Source organism: Motacilla alba, chromosome 21 (assembly GCF_015832195.1).
Source record: "Motacilla alba alba isolate MOTALB_02 chromosome 21, Motacilla_alba_V1.0_pri, whole genome shotgun sequence".
Classification (NCBI taxonomy): Eukaryota; Metazoa; Chordata; class Aves; order Passeriformes; family Motacillidae; genus Motacilla; species Motacilla alba.
Window position 1 is genome coordinate 535,251 of NC_052036.1, and position 18,165 is coordinate 553,415.

Sequence of the window (18,165 nt, forward strand, 5' to 3'; positions counted from 1 at the left end):
GACTGAGCAGCTGAATGCCCAGGAATTAAATCTGTGAGAGCCAAGCTACTGCCTTCCTGTTAGGAATAAACCATGGCAATGGAAGAATGGCCTTTAGCTGCCTGGAACCTTGCATAAGTTCCTGTGCTGCCTGCCACTCTCCATCTCAGCAGCGCCTGAACTGCAGTCATCTCTGTCTTGATCCCTGGGAATTTATACACTACAATACTATAAACCCAACAGGTCTATAAATTCTATTAATGAGTGCACAAAAACATTTTACCTAGTTTTGGCCAGCACCAGTGGAAAGAAAACACCTCAATACATTTATAACTAAATTTATTTAGTTTTCTTATATGATACATGTAGAGAGATATACACATAGGTATGAAATACACCCCCAAGTTATTACAAAAGTGTCCAAACACAAGTTCTAGTGGAGTACAGTAAAAAGTGATATTCTAGAAGAAATGTTGGAGATCTACAGTATCTGGGCTCCAAGTGGAAGGATTTCCATTAGACATTGTAGGCAGAAGAGGACACGTTTCCTCCATGGCCTGTCCAGTTAGTATGGATAAATACCCCTGGCTTTGATAATAATTCATATGTATGTGCACCGAAGTAATCACGCTGAGCCTGGAATGGGAACACACAGACAAACCAGACACACAAATGTCAGTATCACAGGAGTTCTAGGAGTTGCCCCTACTGTTACCTAATGAGGAATAGCAGAAATAAGATTGGACTTCAGTATTATAACACTCAAAATTATTTTCTCATTATTAGCAAAACCACTGCAATGAAAAATGTACTAGTATCTAATAATTAAATTAAGAGTTCTGTAGAAACACAAGTACAGGATTTCTGCTTGGTACTAATCTAAAAACAAGCATTTCCATACAACCAAACATTCAAAGATCCTTCTCTACAAACCATTTGGGTTCAAAGATATCATGACCCTGGTTCACAGGAGGAATACAAACACAGGGCGCTGCCATACCAATATCTCTGGTGTTCTTTATCCAGCTGTCTCTAAGTACTTCACTGACATGAATTCCAGTACAACAGAAATATTGGGAAACCTGTACTGTGAATGATTAGGACATCTTGCCATTGAGACCTTTAAAGCAGTATTTAAATAACACCATGATGAGATTGCAGTACCTACCTGAATCAGGTTAGCTGGCAATATCTCATGCCTGTACCCATCATAAAAAGAAAGTGCTGTAGTGAAGCAGGGCATAGGGATTCCAATCTGCACCCCAGTACTGATCACACGGCGCCAGGCCTCCTGGGGGAGAGGAAAAGGGGGGAGAAGGAAACGGATCAGTTTTATGCTGGCTCAGAGCTACGTGCAGGCACATGAACTACTCCAGTACAACTGTGTGTGCTGTTTCCCAGTCTGTGAAATCTCATAACCAAGTCTGAGCAAATGCAGCAGCAGATTCCTGATTTTACATAAACGAGGCTGATCTAAAATAATGGCAAGTAAGAGAGTTAACAGCAGGATGGGAACAGTGAGACATGCAGACAAACCACAGCCTCAAGCAAGGATGATGTTCTTTCACATAAACATGGTCAGAGCATCTCAAAAGCATGAACTCAGTGGGGATGTTCTGAGGGGAACGTTCTGAGCTCTGAGGCACTTCCAGGACCTCTCACCAAGCACAGAACAAAGCTTGCCCAAGGGCCCAAGAGGACAGCACTGACACTTCAGACAGACAGGGATAATCCTCCGTTCAACTGCTCATCTGGTCTAGTAATCTGCATGGAATATTCAGATTCAGTTACAATAACTACTAATGATAATATGAGACCTCTTTTTTGGCCAGATAATGTGGTTTTAATTCACCCGGCAGCTCCCTCCGATCAGGACAGTGTTTGCACAGACACAGGCCAAAGAATGGGTGGGTCTGGAGCTGTTGTTCTGGGGCTGCTGCAAACAATGGTACTGGAACAGAGCTTCATGGCCTGCTCAGCTGAAATCCAACTGCACAGCAGGCACCAGACACAGGGCAGTGAACAGACTGTTCACACAGGCCAGGCCTTTTTTCCTCATACTACTGTCCTCCTGAATTGCTGGATTTCTGCCTAAGGCTCTTCTGTACCAGTAAAATGGGAACCTTCAGTTTCCAATCGTAGCTTGGTCAGTATCAAAGAGAAAAACCATGACAGTCCTGACTGTAAATTATTGGTTTTATGCTCTCCTTTCCTTGGAACTTACCTGACAGTTTTCTACAGCTCTCTTAAAGAAATCATCCAACAGCAAATTCTGGAGCTCAGGGTTTCGATCAAAAGCATCTTTGATTTTTCCCAGGAACACACTAGGCAAAAGTTAACCAGGAATAAATATCACAGCTTCCAAAAAAGGCCCCGAATTCAAAATTTACAGTGCCAAAACTTGGCTCAGTCAGACTAAGATTCCAAACATGGCAAAGACAAAAAAAAATTTCAGCAGTTAAGCCACCAGAATAGTGGGTTTATCTAGCAACCCCTAGTGCTGTCTACAGCCTCTCAGAATATTACCAGCAGAGTAACTCCATGGATTTTCCAATGAAACCTCTAGAATTGTCAGCCAAGCACTTCATAAGCAAAGTTTATGCTCTTCTCCCCTCAGCAGCCAGGTTACCTGCTCATCTCAATTACCTTCTGATGATGCAGCCTCCCCTCCACATCAGTGCAATCCCACCATAATTCAGTGTCCAGCCAAATTCTTTGGCTGCTTGTCTCAGCAGCATGAAGCCTTGAGCATATGAGATAATCTTGGAAGCATACAGGGCCTAAAAAAAAATCAAATTCATTCCAAGAGGCGTCTCACAAAGTTGAACAACAAACTTCACAGGATACTCTGCTCAGCCCACATCTCAACAGGGATGACTACAGTAGCAACATTCCAGTTATTTGAGAAACAAAATATCCTTTCCCGTTGGAAAGTTTGGTTTCAACAGAGAGAGCTCAAGAGAGCAATACTCAGGCAAAGGCAGGAGTGTTGAGGGGTGGACAAGCTCCTGTGCCTGAATTATGATCTCTGTGCCCCATGTAGGTGTCTCTGCCCACCATGGCTTAGAGTTGGATTCCTTCTGGATCCTTCCTAAGCCTCCTTTGGTTAGGAATGGGTCACATTATGTTTTGTGGACCTCAGGAGACAACGCACAGTGCTGAAAGCTGGCACCAGTTGCCATGAAACAGGAACACGAGCTCCTCCCCAGGGTTCACAGATCCCAAACCCGCTCTAACCTTGCACAGGGCTCACCTTGCGGATGTCCTCCAGGAAGGCCTTCTTGTCCCCACTGAACTGAGCCACTTTGGGCCCTTCCAGCAGCTTACTGGCCTGCACTCTCTCATCCTTGAGGGAAGACAGGCAGCGTGCAAACACAGCTTCACCTTGGGGTATGGCAGGAAAGAGGAGATCAGAAAGCTGGGCATCCCTGCTCATGTCTGACATACTCAAGCACCACGCAGTGTCACTGAGTGATGAGCCATGTACACAAGTGAAATAACTGGGGCACAAATGAATTATTCCAACAGCACTCCTGAGGGGCAACACTGCCACTCAGTACAACCACTGAGTACAACCTACAGCTTTCAAATGATAAAGAAAAAAGCCACGAGTCATCCACATGAAAATTTATCCTCAGGAACATTTACCAGCTCTCAATTTTGAGAATTTACTTTAAAATCCTCTCCTAGCTAGCAGAGACAGACAGTGTTGCACTGCAATCTAGGGAACAGCGAGGCTGAAGACTTCACCAAGTATTGTATCATGCTTTTAGGATAAAAAGCTGTTCCTTGAGTGCCAGCTTACATTAACTCGATGTGCTTTAAAAGGCACACATGCAAAATAAGGGCAATTAAAATCAAGACTAAATCAGTAGGTTAACTTATAGGATGAAATAAGATTCATAAATCTGGTAGGCCCCTAGCACTAGTATTCAGAAGTCCATAAGAATGTTTTCTAACATCACTAAACAGGTTACTAAATATCATCTGTCAGGCTGGCTCAGGGAGTTCCTAATCAAGCTGGTTTAAGCTGTACTTGTTTGCAAATAAAGACAGTATTGTAAAATGAGGGAGAAAAAGCTTGCTTTTCAAAGATAGAAGGAGAGGCAAGTCTTCATACTGTCATTTTGTTCCACCCTTTGAGTTGTGTTATATCAAAAAAAAAAAAAAAAAAAAAAAAAAAAAAAACAAAAACACATTGCAAAATCAACAACAATTTTAAAAAAAGAGTGAGTAATGTTTTCACAAGAGTCTGGATCCTCCCTACAGCAGGAAGACATATCACACCTAAATCAGAACAGGCTAATTTCCATTTCTGCAAAAACTTCCTTCTCCAGTGGGGAGGAGCAGCATGGTAGGAAAATCAGGACAAAGCAGGAGTAGCATGACTCTGCTTTTATGCTTTTACAAGCAGAAGTTTGCAAGTCATGCTCATGCAGTAAAACCACACAGTAACTGCCCTGAGAGTGGCCACGTTTGCACAAGGACTATGGCACACACTTCCCTATCAGCCATTACCTAACAATGCTGCCTGGCACTGCACAGCACTCACCAGGGAGTGTCTCCTCCACCCTTGATCTTTGCAAGCACCCCAAAGAGGAGAATATTAGCAGTACAAGCAGGAAACACTGTTTCAAGCCTAGAACTGAAGGACTACAGCTGCGGTAGAACATTAAAACCATTTAGAGAACTTGTTTTGCTGCTGGAATGCAGCCATGTTTCTTTGACAGCTACACTGCAGTTACTTTTAGCTACTGAATGTAATTTTTCTTCTGGACTCGAGCAGCCAATGCAAAGGAAAAGGAGGTAGAGAAAGCATGGAAATGAAAGCAAATCTGAGAGCACAGAACCTTCTGACTCATCTGATTTACTCAGTGGGAAGCTTGCTCTGGACCTGTGGTATTAGGGCACTCTGAATGTGCTGCAGATGTGTTCCAGCTCCCCTGCAATACAACACTGAGCACAGCCCTCAACGTTCCCCTGAACATCACTGAGTCCTCACAGCACTGCAGACACCAGGGACACAGCAGGATCGCCAGCATTGAAGGAACAGGGTAAAGACAAGCCCAGCAAAAACACCCGGGAGCAGCTGTCAGGGCAGAAAAGCTGGAACAGCTACACCTACAAGAGCCTCTGCTGCCAGCCCAGCCCCACTGTGGGCTCACTGCTGAGACTGCTTTCCCCTGCTCCTTACTGTGATGTGGTACATGGGGGTAGGAAAGATGAAAGCACCAGTTACCGATGAGTGTGACCGGGACTCCATACTCCAGGGCAGAAATGGCTGTCCACTTCCCCGTGCCTTTCTGCCCTGCACTGTCCCTGATCTTTGGGAGAAGGTATTTGCCATCACTGTCTTTGAATTTGAGAATATTGGCTGTGATCTCAATCAGGAAAGAGTCCAACTCTGTCTTATTCCACTCCTGAAATACCTGAAAAAGGAGAAAAAGTATATACATATTCATACACAGTGCAATTTGCTATGTCTCTACTACATCTTTTAATCAATTAATGTATATATTTTGCCTGCTTGATTACAATGCTCAGTGTTTCACTAGCTCTTTTCAGGCAAGGTAGTTCACATCTCTGTACATGAAGGTGCTTCCTGGAGAGAAATCAACTATAGCATGGGAAGAGGTTTAGACAACTTTTGTAAGCATTCAGCTGTCTGTGCTCACTGCTCCTATCTCATGGAAAGCTCAGGAGGAATATTGTACCACCCTTGCAGGAGGCATGTCAGAAAAATTCACTTCATGTACATGCAGCAGCTTTACCCCAGCCCAGCACCTCACCAGGGGCAGACAGACACCACGGCACAAAAAAAGGAAAGACAGTAAAAACTGCAAATCACCTTTGCCATCTCATCGTGCTCCATGCCCACCACATCTTTCATCAGGTGATAGGCCTCACAGATCAGCTGCATGTCTCCATACTCAATCCCATTGTGCACCATCTTCACAAAATGTCCAGCTCCTTCCTCTCCCACCTGTTCAGAAACATCCAAAAATCCCCTCAGCAAGAGCTTCGTCATCACCTCCAGTGTTTAATACCTGCCCATGGCTTCCTTCTGCCTAAAGGAGGGAATCAAAGACAGTGCTAACTGAAACCAGTGGGTCACAGGTCCTTTTAGCTCCCCCAGCACATGACCCAGCCACAAAACTTTGTCTTTCCATTGCACGGTATGAGTTACCAGGGATGGGAGATTGGAAATGAACACAGCCAGAACATCAGCCACTGACGGTGCTGTGCTTATTGTGGACAAACATCCCTGAGCTTCAGCAACCAAACTGCCTAAGCATGGCTCTAACCCCAAGTTAGGGTCAGTATCAGATGACTATTTACCCAGTCACAACAAGGTTCCCCAGATCCCACTTTAGCAGCAATGCTTTGAAATATGGTCTTGATGTGGGGCCTGTGGGGAGAAAGAATACACCTTAGCAGCCAGGCAGGGGATACAACACCACAAGAGAAAACAAATAAAATCTACCAGAATCTATCAGAAGGAGGTATGATGCCTCCTTCTGACACCCGCCAAAAGGCAGCCTGGGCTGAGGGCACTTGGCAGGCTGATAACCCACCCTCACAGCAATGTCAATTAAATATGTTCTTCCCAACTGGACAGTTTGCAAGACATTGGAACAATCAAGTCATGCTTCCAACACTGTACAGACAAGCATAATGCACTTCAAGGAGCCCAGATATCCTCTCCATTGGAACACAGAAGCTGTTCTAACTTAGCTGATCACGGGAAAAGATGATTGGGCAGAAACTTACTGTTGTTGATGGCTTTGTGCCATCAAATTTGGACAGGCTGATACAGGTATGAAACACTAATGCAAATGGACAGGGACTCAAGAGATACTAAAGCTCCCTTAAAGCCTAGACACACCTTTTCTTTCCACATCTATACAGAGAATGGGCAACCAGGGATAAAGTCTAATATGAGCATTGATGTGCAGTCCTTTACTGAGGCATGAGCACAGCAGCATGCAGAAACTTGCAAATAAACTGATGCATTCAATAGTAGTACAAACATGTACTGAGGCTCCTTTTATAATGTGTCACAGGGCCAATTGCTGCTGCCTGATTCATGGTTAGCAGCTTCCCGAGTGTGTACAGCCCCAGAAGAGAAAAATAAGAAATAATACTTGTCTAAAATTTAAACAAAATTCCCTTCTCCCGTCAGATGTCTGTAGGTCATGCTTTTGCCTGTGGATTCCTGGAAGAAAAGCCTGCCTTTGTTCTGCCTTACATGAAGGCTTAGCACTGCCCCATGACCCCAGCCAGGTTGAGAAATCTGGAGCCTTGAGGAAGTGAGATGGCAACATATCTTGCTCTCTCCACACCCACACCCTCCTCTTTCCCTCCCTCAGAGCACAATGTGAATTGTTGCAAACCATTCTGAACAAGAAAATGTCGTAGTTCATGCTTACCAGGCTTCCTTGGCTCCTCCTGGCATGAGAGAAGGTCCATATCTGGCACCCTCCTCCCCGCCACTAACTCCACTTCCCACAAACAAGATGCCCTTTGCCTGTAGCTCCTTACAGCGCCTCTGGAACAAAGAGCAGAGCAGCACTACTTAATTTCCTTTCATGCTAGAGCCTTACACACAAAGGCTAGCAATTCAGATGTAAAATTAGGTTTTCGTTCTGCTTTGGATGTACTAGAAGCCAACCTTAAGAAAGCTTGTTCATACACCAAAGTGAGCATTAGGAAACTTCCTGTTGCTTGGATTCTTGCAAAAGTGACATGGTGAGAAAACAAGTCCTTGTAAGCACCAGACAGACATGAGCAGCACTGAGGCCAGAAAAGGCTTGGAATTAGGTGTCAGGTGACACATGCTCTGTGTGAAGATGTGGGGGAGGCAGATTAGGCCCAAGGTGGAGTTGCTGAGTTCATTGCAGAGTGCAGGTGCAAGCACAGAGAACTCTAAGGGCAGGGAACTGCCTCGGAGCCGAGAGAGGCACAGGCCCAGATCCCCCAGGAGAGCTGCAAGCTCCCCAAGGGCTGACCCGCACTGAGCTCTTCACTCCGGCACGGCCAGCCCACTTATCCAAGATCAGGATGGCAGAGCAGGAAGATCAACACGAGCTCCTCTTCTAAGATTTAGAAATATCAACCTGAATGCAGTATTTTCACCTGAGCACCCCAGAGAGGCTAATGTAGCTTCTGTAACTTCCACAGTTACAGCCTGTTCCCAAGCAGATAATTACTCTGCTGCTTCCACTACCAAAACAGCCAAACCAGCAGCTCTGCCTTGCTGGATTGTCCTGCAATCACAAAGGATTAAGAAATAGCAACAAATCTATAAATACCCTTAGACTTATAAAGCTCCCTGAAAACTCCCTAAGATTGTAAAATGATGCTTTCTAAAGGCCTTCACTCTTTAAAACATGTTGAAAGAAATACTGTCTGGTGATCTGGGTAATTTCTATAAAAACATTGTTATAGTGCAGTCCTTAATTGCTTTTTAATAGGCTGCATGATTTAGCTTTGCAGAAATCAGCTTGGCTTCTCCAGAGCACAGGGCTGATAGCAAGTTATTGACTGACTATTCTGATGATCAGAAGTGGAAGATTTGTGTGTATTTCATTCATTCACTTCAGGTAGCAAACAGGCTTACCGTGGTATCTCTATACTCAGAATTCCCACCATCAATTATGATGTCTCCAGTCTCCAGCAATGGCACCTGCCAAAAAGAAATCAGCATTTAGGTTTTCTCCATACATTCAAAACGTCACTAATGATGAATATCTGAGAACTTCCAGAGGAAACTCCTCCAAAAGACAGCACGAAGTCTCAGGTAGAATGAATGTGTGCCTCACCAATTTATTGATGAAGTCATCCACTGCACTGCCAGCCTTCACCAGCAAGATAATGCGCCGGGGCTTCTTCAGCGTGGAGACCATCTCCTCCAGGCTGTGAGCACCAATCACTTTGGTTCCCTTGGCCTCGTTAGCCAGGAAATCATCCACTTTGGAAACTGTCCTGTTAAAAGCACAAACCTGGGGGGGCAAGGAAACACGTTAATAAAGGCTGCCAATGGAACAGGAACTTTAGCTCAGACTACAAATTATACAAGCAAGGTTCAGCATCCTGAGCTCTCCCACTTCCACCTTCGTGACAGGCACAGGGCAGGGATGAGCTCAGCACGTCTTTGCAAGTGCCTCGGGAACCTGTGGTTAATACAAGGCCAAGGCAAACTTCAGGGAAAAGCCATGCATAATTAACATATCAGGTGCCAGCTGAGTACAGGCACGCACCGCTGTTCTTCTCTGGAAACAGGACAAAGGCCAGCACAGGGTATACCTAAAAGGAGGAAATAACGATCACAATTGCGGGGAGAAAGCACCCACGAAATGCTCAGCTCCAATCCCAAGTGCTACTAGTCAGCATTCCTAAACAATTTGTTCCCTCACTTACCACGAAGCCGTGGTCATTCATGTTCAAAATCAGGTTCTGACCCATCACGGCCAGTCCAATCAAAGCAATGTCAGCTCTGGAATGCGAAAGAACAGGGAAGTCACTGGCAGTGATCGGGCAGTAGCATCCATACCCGCCAGGCTGCTCTGACCAGGGCAGCTGCCAGGGCAGCCCATCCCTTCCTAGGAACATGGAGAGCCGAGTTCATTCTGTCAGCCGGCGCTGCAGCGGATCACAGAATGGAGGCTGTGCGGAGCCCCCGGGCAGAGCCCCCGCGGCAAACAGCGCACCGGGGCCTCCCGGCGCCGCGAGCCGGCTGCTCCGCACCGCTCCGCTCCGCTCCGCGGCCACACCACACCGCACCGCGGCCACGCCACACCGCGCCACACCGGGCCCGCTCCCGCCCCGCTCTCACTCGGCCATGGCAGCGGCGTTCGGGTCTCTCCGGTTCTGTTCGGGTCTCTCCGGGTCTCTCCGTTCTCTCGGGGCTCTGCGGGCTCGGCCTGCGGCGCGCGCCGCTCCCTCTCATCAGCGGCGGGCGGGGCGGGGCGGGGCCGAGCGCGCCCATTGGCTCTTGGGGAGACTCCGCCCCCCCGCCCATGGCCCGATGTCTGGAGGCCACGCCTCCTTAAAGCGGCAGTGGCGCGGCGGGTGCGGGCCGGGCCCCGCGCTCTGATGTCCCCGCTCTCTCCGCGCTGTCCCCGCGCTGTCCCCGCTGTCCCCGCCGCCTGCGAGGCCCGAGGAGCCCCGAGAGCCGCGCCCGCCCGCGGAGGAGCCGCGCAGCTGCCCCGTGCCGTCGGCTGTGCCTGTGTTCCCAGCGATAAGCACCCCTGGTCCCGCCGGGAACTGCGCAGTTTGTCATTAGCAATTATTAACTGGCTTCGATTCTGCGCTGAACATTGTCATTAGTAATTATTATTAACTGGCTTCGATTCTGCGCTGAACATCGTCCTAGGCGGCAGTCAGCCCCTCAGCTGTCACCGCTTCCCGTGCGTCTGTGTGCGGCCAGGCCAAACTTGACAAACCCGTCCTTCAGCACCGAGGGATCCCAGCAGGACAAAGCCGCTGCCCCACCTTCGCTCCGGTGTATCGGGCACACACACCTCGAGACCGTAGTTTCTATTACATTCTATGTAAGTTATTTCCTAAACAAGATGACCCGCAGCAACCTGGCCCATCAAGTTTTTGGTTCACCTTAATTTTGGGCATCCCTTCTTTCTCAAGAGCAGTCGAGATAAATTTCATTAAAGCATCGGCTTGTTCAGCACGGATTTTAAGAACAAGTAATCGACATAAGATACAAGTAATTAATGATAATGACAGGAGCACTCATTCTCTCTGCTAATGCACTGGTTGTACCTTTATTGTTTCACCTCGTTCACTAACAATTCAGTGGTGCAAGGTTACCATACACAGTTAGATATCTGCATTGCACACCTAAGGCTATACAGCAAATGGATCAGAATTAGTACAAATACATGAACTATATTTACATTTTGTATACTCAAGCTCCAAATATCGGATATATTTACAAAATAAAATAAGAAAATGAAAACCTGAAATTAATGTACAGTGTTGCTGATACACTCCTTCGCTGGGATGAAATCAGTTTGCAAAGAGATTTGTTCAAGAAGGCCACTTATACAGCATTTACCTTGTGTACAGAGAGATTAACAGGGACATGGGGACCGCAATTCCAAGGGACGTATTCCAGTGAACAGCATGTCTGATGTCCAAATTCAGGAGCCATAACCAACAGCACATGAAATATGAACAAGCAAAGTGGAAAATTCAGACCTGATCCTGGGAAGTGCTGATCATTCCAGGCTCCCTCTGCTTCCAGTCCCTGGTTTCCAGGCAAGCAAGAGGAAAATTCAGCACTGCTCAGGGGCAGCCCACTCACTTGGCAACATTAAGAACTGAAGACTTAGGAGCTCCACACCAGTTTTCTGAATACACAGCTGATCCCAGCAATTTAAATCCTGTTCCAAATAACATTGGACGCAATCATCTGGTTAGTGTTGGACTGGTTTTGATTTCAAATACATTGAACACATAAATGGCCTTCTGAACAAAAGTCAGTCCTGCTCTTGAACAGCTGATGTTTCGAAACAAGGAAGCACGAAGTTAATACATCCTGCTACAGACAGCACAGCCAGGCCCCAGACGGGGGCAGTGACGCGCGGGCCCATCTGTGGGGACAGCCAGCAGAGCCCTCCCGGCAGCAGCAGGAGCCTTCCTCCTCCAGCAGCAGCTCACCAGCTGCACCCTCAGCACGGCACCCAGCACAGCATCAACACCACCAGCTCGGCTGGGCAGGAGGACGGGCACATCCACGTGCACAGGCAGTTTAGTACCAGTGGGTGTTAGACCGAAGCTAATCCTCTTTCCTATCTAATGTGCAATTAATTACAGATGTATAAATATACAATACATTACATAAAATTAAATCCCTGTAAATTAGATAACAAGCAGCAAAAAGTAAAGTCTTTGCTTTGAAATACCATGCTAATCAGTAATCAGGACTATTAGACATTGACACAAAAAACCTTTTCTAGGCAGTCTGGAAATCATACCCTCTGGAAATAGTACTCCCTTCTCTTCCATATTCCCAGAATACAGGAATCTTCTTTAAAAAGGTACTTAAAGTGCATTTCTAAAACACATTATAGGAGGTTTAGCTTAATATTACAATACCCAGGAAGATCCAACATGATTTTCAATGGACAAAAAGGAGAGTTTTCTCCTTCCTTTTGGCAAGGAACATAAAACCCCAAACAGAGCACGGTCTGACACTCGCTCCTCCCAGGGAATGCCCACCCAGCTCCCTGCTGGTGCGTGTCCTCAGGGGCTGGCAGGCCCACTGCAGGATGCCTCCTCTACAGAGGCTGAGCCCCCAGAGCTGTCTGACTCTGGGACTCCACACACACACAGCAGCCAACCAAGAATGGGCTGTGGAGTGTCAGGAGAAGGCAACTTAGCATGTTTGTCCTTCCTCATTCTGTTTCCAAAAACAAATTTCTAACATGTTGGGCTAAGCTTTGAAGTGAATGGAAATTCACTTTTTTGTTTGTTTATTTGTTTGGTTTGATATCTCTTTAAAGAAAATTGGGCTGGTTTCAGTCCAGTTTTAAGTAGAGAAACCCCAATGTCTCAAAGCAGGCTTCAGTAATTGCAGGAAAACTTTGCCTTTATGTCAGACCTGAAAACAGGAATGCCCACGTGAACTCCACACAACAAGGACCTAGTTTGTTACAGATTATGCAGCTTTAAGAGATGCTGATGCTTAAAACCAGACTTTTGCTCTTCTGGTGATCCATTATCCTCAGACCTCAAGTCACCAGAATTTGCTTGGAGTTTTAAGACAGAAGAGTGACATTTATGCAAAAACTGTAACACTTCAAGCTCTCTGTAAAATCAGCATCTGTCTCTTCCTGCTTTTAAATGAAGATCCCTTATCATGATTTTGTGCAATGCCTGTAACCACTCGGTTCATTCTCTGGTTTATCCAAAGCAAAGACTTAGAAAACTAGCTTTCTTCTAGTTAAAAAAAAGAAACAGATACAAGCTAAAATGCTCTCAGTGTGTCACAACCTACCACCAGCTCAATCACTCTGCCTCCTCAAACAGGTTCCACTGTCACTATAAACAGTGGCGATGGCAGCAATAACTTAATGCTTAGAATTAACCTAATTCTTGAGATCAGCTTAGCTGCAGTGTGAGGAGCCTTCCTGCAGGACAAGCAGTTTTATCCACACACTGGAAGTGCTTTATCATCATTGCATAACAAAGGAATATCATCACTGTATTAAGAGTCACACACAGTTAAACAAGACAAAAACAAAAGGGAAAAAAAACCAAAAAAAGCAAAACCCTATCCCTATGATGCTCCTGGGTCCCCAGGATGCTCCCTCACTCTGGCTTCCAGTTCTGAAATAAATCTGAGGACCACAGAGACAGCTTGAGCATATGAGTCAGCTTAAGAACTACCTCGAGATATGTAAAGGTGTGTCCCAGCAAGTGTCAGCTCCACCTCCCTGCTCCTTTGCCTTCCAGGCTGCCAGGAGGTCTCACTGTGCCCTGCAGCGCTCGGAGCAGCAGATTGCAGCGCACAGTGCAACAGATGCAGCCACAGAGCAAAGCCCTTTCTCAGCAGATTCCAGTCCCACGGAGCTCCCGAGCACAGCCTGCCCAGCCTGCACCCAAACGAGTCTCCTGGCCTGCACCGTGCCTGGTGTGCCTGCTGCCAGAGGTGGACAAACCTGTCACCTCTGCCTTGCGAGGCTGGAGCCTCCAGAGGAAATCCCTTCCCTCTGCCCAGGACCACAGCCAGCCCTACCAGTGCCCTGGGTACAGCAAGAAAGGATAACACAGCAGGAAAGAACACACAACATCCCCAACCTCCCCAACACCTGACTGAGACAGGGGAGTTCACGTCCCCAAAAGGAAATTCATTCTGCTCTTCTTTCTTGGGGCAAGGACCAAAGCTTTGGCCACAGGAACTTACACTGAGGGTCAAGAACTGACACCACCCAGCTGACGTCCAAGAAGCCAATTATGACATACCACTGACCAGGACAGAATCCACTTGGTCTGTTCCTCAGAAGGGTTAACTCTGAACAGTGGGCTTTAGCTGATGAAAACTGCAGCAGGGAAATTAGGAGACACTTGGCAGTTTTTCAAAAGGAACTCAAAGTGTCCTGTGGCTCCCTGAGAACTCTGCAGGTGCTGGGCCTAGGAAGTGTGCCCCAGACCCTGGGTGCTCCATGGACAGGGGGGTGACACGGGAGCATTACAGGTTAGGGATGCACAAACGGGCCCTTGGGAACAACGCTGCAGAGCTGCTACCCTGACACAGCCACGGGAGTCCTAAACCTTCCCCAGAGAGGTGAGAACTGGTCCTGCAGAACTTGGAAGTCAGGACTAAAAGCAGGAAGAGGGGATCTGCCCTCCATGGTGATCCAGGGACCAACTGCACTTTCATTTCTATTTAACACTCCCCATCTGTCAAATACACCGCTTGAGCATCTGAAATTTTTGGGATTTTATCTCATGTTTCAGTCTGTGGTCTATTTCCCTCATATCAGCACAGTCTGCTCAGCTCAGTTCAGAGGCTGAGGAGTGTGTGCTGATGGAAACTCTTCTGGGAAAGAATTAAACCCAAGCACTGTTCACCTGCAACCCCCACAGCAAGAGTTTAAAGGCAGATTGTTCTAGCCAGCCCCTCCTGGTTTGTTCCCTAACTTTTCCTAGCTCGTGCCTTAGCCTGCTGGACCCTGGAAATTTAGAAACTTGCACAAAGTCCAAAATCCAGTCTGTCCAGATAGATTTGTCCAATATCAGCTTTTCAGAGTTTAACTTCGAGGCTGGATCCAGAAAGCCTGAGGAGCTATTGCAGTTCCTGGCTGGGTAATGTCTCCATTAAACAATTTATCTTTCCCTGGCATTGGAACTTTGCCCTGAGGGAACCAATGACCACTGCCAAGTCACGAATTGAATGGAAACCCTGTAGCAGTCTAGACAGACAGTGGACAGTGGGACAGACACCAAAAGGGCAGTTGAAATGGGAAAACAATTGTTATAGGAATTTTTTTTTCTTTTTAGAGTCGTGCATAATCACTCAATTTTTTTGATTTTTTTTTTTTCTTTCTCTTTTTGTTTGGCCACATGCTACTAGTACAATTCAGGTACAGGTGAAAAGAAACAAGGTAGGGTTAGAATACCTAGAAAATGTGCTGAAGGAGTGGGGAAGGTGGGGGATGTTAAGCCACAGGATTACATACAAGAGAAACCGTCAAGAATCACAAAGAGAAAATGAGAGGTAACACTATCTATGGGAAGGTGAGTGGGCAGAACAGATGAGAACATTACATGGACTCAGTACTTCATCTGGCCCGTGCGTCTTCGAGCCAGCTTGGACCTGCACAAAAAAAAAAGGGAAAAAGTAGTTGGTGAATTCTGAAAGTTCATTTTTCCTCCCTCCTCAAAGTTTATCCGCTTTTTTTTTTTTTTTTTAATTCTTTGGTACAGTCCTAGTTTGCTCCATATGTTAAGAAAGTAAAACGTATCCAGGGCTGTAATGAGAAAGAATTCTCACTTCTCTGTTCTGCTTCTTTAATGGGAGAAGGGATCATTTAAGGGCTTAACTGTTCAGAAATTATTTGATGCTGTATGGTAACAGCTTCGTTTTTCAGTATTTGGGGGTTTTTGCTGAAAGGAAGAGCTACTGCAGTGGAGTAAGATGTGTCCAGCAAGCAGGGGCTGTCTGTGATAATGGAAAGGCTGCCAGAGAAGTTACAAAAGGGAGCATAATTTCTGCTTTAGCTCATAATCAAGAGCCTAAAAAGGTAGTCCAGCACAGAGGAAGTAGGAAACTCTATAAATTTGTAAAATGGCAATACAAGGAAACCATCTTGTGGTCTCCAAATGTAGCACCCCACACATGTTCAAACTGGACTGTTTAGAACACCACAAGCCAAAACAACAGCCCCTGCAGCTCCTGAAATACAGGGCTGGTTTGTTTTCTGATTCTTCTGGGGGTTTTTCTGCCTACTCTCCTCCCTCCTCCAGTTCCCACATCTTGTCAAATTCCTCAGAGCAAAGCTAGAATCTATGACCAACCATGTGCCTCTGGCTAGAGCATGTCCCTTTGCAGCCCTGAGCACACAGGAGCCGCCTCTCACCGAATCGTGCCAGCCAGGAGAGGATTGAAGGCGTACAACCAGTCATTCATGTCCTTGTCATTGATGGCCTGCAGCAGGACTCCACGGTGCTTTGTGCACACTCCAAACGTGTTGGGTGTCTGCAACGTGAAGGACAATTTAAACACAAAGTCTACAAGCACAGAAGCTGATGCACATTCCCTCTCTGAGGGAATCTGCTCCGTCACATCCCTCTTTCATTGATGTCTCACTGCTGATTTCCAGGCTATTATTACTCATTATCTTCTACAAAATGGAGTCCTAACAGCTGAGTGTGGGCTTTAAGAGATGGACCAGTAGAGTTAATTTGATTCCTTGCAGGATGTTTGTATGTGTTGTTTTGTGGGGGTTTGTTTTTAAACAAACAAAACACACATGCCCAAAAAACCATACAAAGGAAGCTGCAAAAACCCAGCATATGGGGTGATGTACCAACACATACTCCTAAAAGCTAATCTGATGTGTGACAGCAGTCACTCTCTGGTAACTCTGTGTCCAAAACCACAAGAAACCCTGAACAAACTGGGAACTTTGTGGGCAGGATCCTCAATGTCTCCACGACTCAGACCCATTTTCCTCGGAGCAGAGATGACACACCTGATGATACAGATGCACTGCTACCTGTAATGTTCTTGGTTTATGGATAAACAAACAACAGCTCTCAGACTGACCTTCACCATTGCCTGCTGATCCTCGCTGTATTCCACCTGAGCTGTGGATAAGTTTATGATTCCTCTTTCTACAGGATCTTTGTCACTGTTGTAAATAAAAACATAGGGACGGCGAACCACCACAAAGTGCTTGGCCCAGGAGCTGGAGAGTGGCTCCTTGAAGTGGAGGTATCCTTTCTTTGACACCACAGAGCTGGAAAAAACAAACCCACGTCAAAACAGAAATAGATTTTCCCCTGAGTATCCCTATTAACTAAAACACTGTGTAAGACACTTGGTCCTTAATATGTTTTATCTGCAACAGTATTCTGAAAAAGCTCTTCTAAAACAAGCTGAATGGTGTTTTCAACAGCTATGCAAAAGCTGACAGTCCTCCTCAATCCATCACAGAGGACTCTGCAGCTCTGCTACCACCTGTTAATATTCCTTCTTCAAATGGGGCACAGAACTTAAGAATCTCAGAAAGCCCCTGTGACAGTTCTCGGGAAGCCACAATCACACAACAATAAAAAACTTACCCTGGTCTGATTTCCTCAATATCAGGAACGAGGTTTAGGAACTCGTTCTTTCCAGCTCTGGCAAGGTAGGAAGTTTCTACTGCAGGAATTATCTGGAACTGCTCCACCTCATGACAGGGACTGGAGGCACGAGAATTTGCTTCTGGTGTCCTTTAAAAAAAATAGAGAAAAAAAGTAAATCACAACAAAGCAACTGAAAGTGACAATGGAATTTAAGCTGCATCTTCAGGCCAGCTTGAAGTTCCATCCTCCAGCCCAGATTTATTGCATGACATTGGGATCCTTTTGTAGAATAATAAATAGCATTTTTCCTTGATATCTGTGGAATAAAACTTATAATAACTGCTAGTAAGTTCCTTCCCCACTACATCTACCTTTTTTCTCCTGCTAAACATGGTCACAACACAGACATACTTCCCGCTACTGTCTGATGTAAAATGTTCTACTTCCTCAGCACTCCTCCCTCAGGGATGCTGAACTGAGAATGTACAAATTATGTCTTTTGCTACACAGTTATTACTAATTTCATCAAAAATATCTTGTATAGATACAGCTGAGAAAGATAAACAGAGATTAATGGCCAAACTAGTTTGTTCTGAGTCATTATTAATAGACCTTTTCAACAGACTCTGAAAAAACTTGTGGACTCCGCACACCATAGATGCACTGGTCACTGGAATGACAAGCATCTGACTGCTCCCCCAGCACAAGCAGAAAAAAAACCACTTCAAAAGAACAAAATGAGGAAAAAGAACTGTGCAGAGTGACTGGCAAAGTAAGGCAAGGGGGCTGTACAGAGAATATCTGAAAGTAGGGACAAGGAGGAAAAGAGGAAAAACAAATCAGAAAACAGCAAAGAGATCTGTGACACACTGA

General features: G+C 46.0%; 2 protein-coding genes across 24 annotated transcripts in view; both read right to left on the bottom strand.

Annotated features, from left to right (window-relative positions):
• Positions 1 to 301: 301 nt before the first annotated feature.
• Positions 302 to 9,965, bottom strand: PGD (phosphogluconate dehydrogenase). Its single transcript, XM_038159833.1, has 13 exons — positions 9,815 to 9,965; positions 9,400 to 9,475; positions 8,802 to 8,981; positions 8,600 to 8,665; positions 7,410 to 7,528; positions 6,319 to 6,388; positions 5,828 to 5,962; positions 5,219 to 5,408; positions 3,233 to 3,363; positions 2,626 to 2,759; positions 2,204 to 2,303; positions 1,148 to 1,270; positions 302 to 615 (listed from the first exon to the last, which is right to left on the bottom strand). Exons 1-13 carry the CDS (start codon positions 9,820 to 9,822, stop codon positions 496 to 498), a joined length of 1,452 nt encoding a protein of 483 aa, XP_038015761.1. The 5' UTR covers positions 9,823 to 9,965; the 3' UTR covers positions 302 to 495.
• A 766-nt stretch (positions 9,966 to 10,731) lies between these two features.
• The window catches only part of KIF1B (kinesin family member 1B), a 76,729-nt gene continuing 69,295 nt past the window's right edge, over positions 10,732 to 18,165 (bottom strand). For all 23 annotated transcript variants that reach the window (XM_038159823.1, XM_038159822.1, XM_038159810.1 and 20 more), the window contains 4 exons: positions 17,290 to 17,439; positions 16,772 to 16,964; positions 16,083 to 16,201; positions 10,732 to 15,319 (listed from right to left, as the gene is read on the bottom strand). In XM_038159823.1, the coding sequence (XP_038015751.1) occupies positions 15,277 to 15,319; positions 16,083 to 16,201; positions 16,772 to 16,964; positions 17,290 to 17,439 (505 nt within the window). In that variant the 3' untranslated portion in view covers positions 10,732 to 15,276. The remainder of the gene's footprint in view (positions 15,320 to 16,082; positions 16,202 to 16,771; positions 16,965 to 17,289; positions 17,440 to 18,165) is intronic.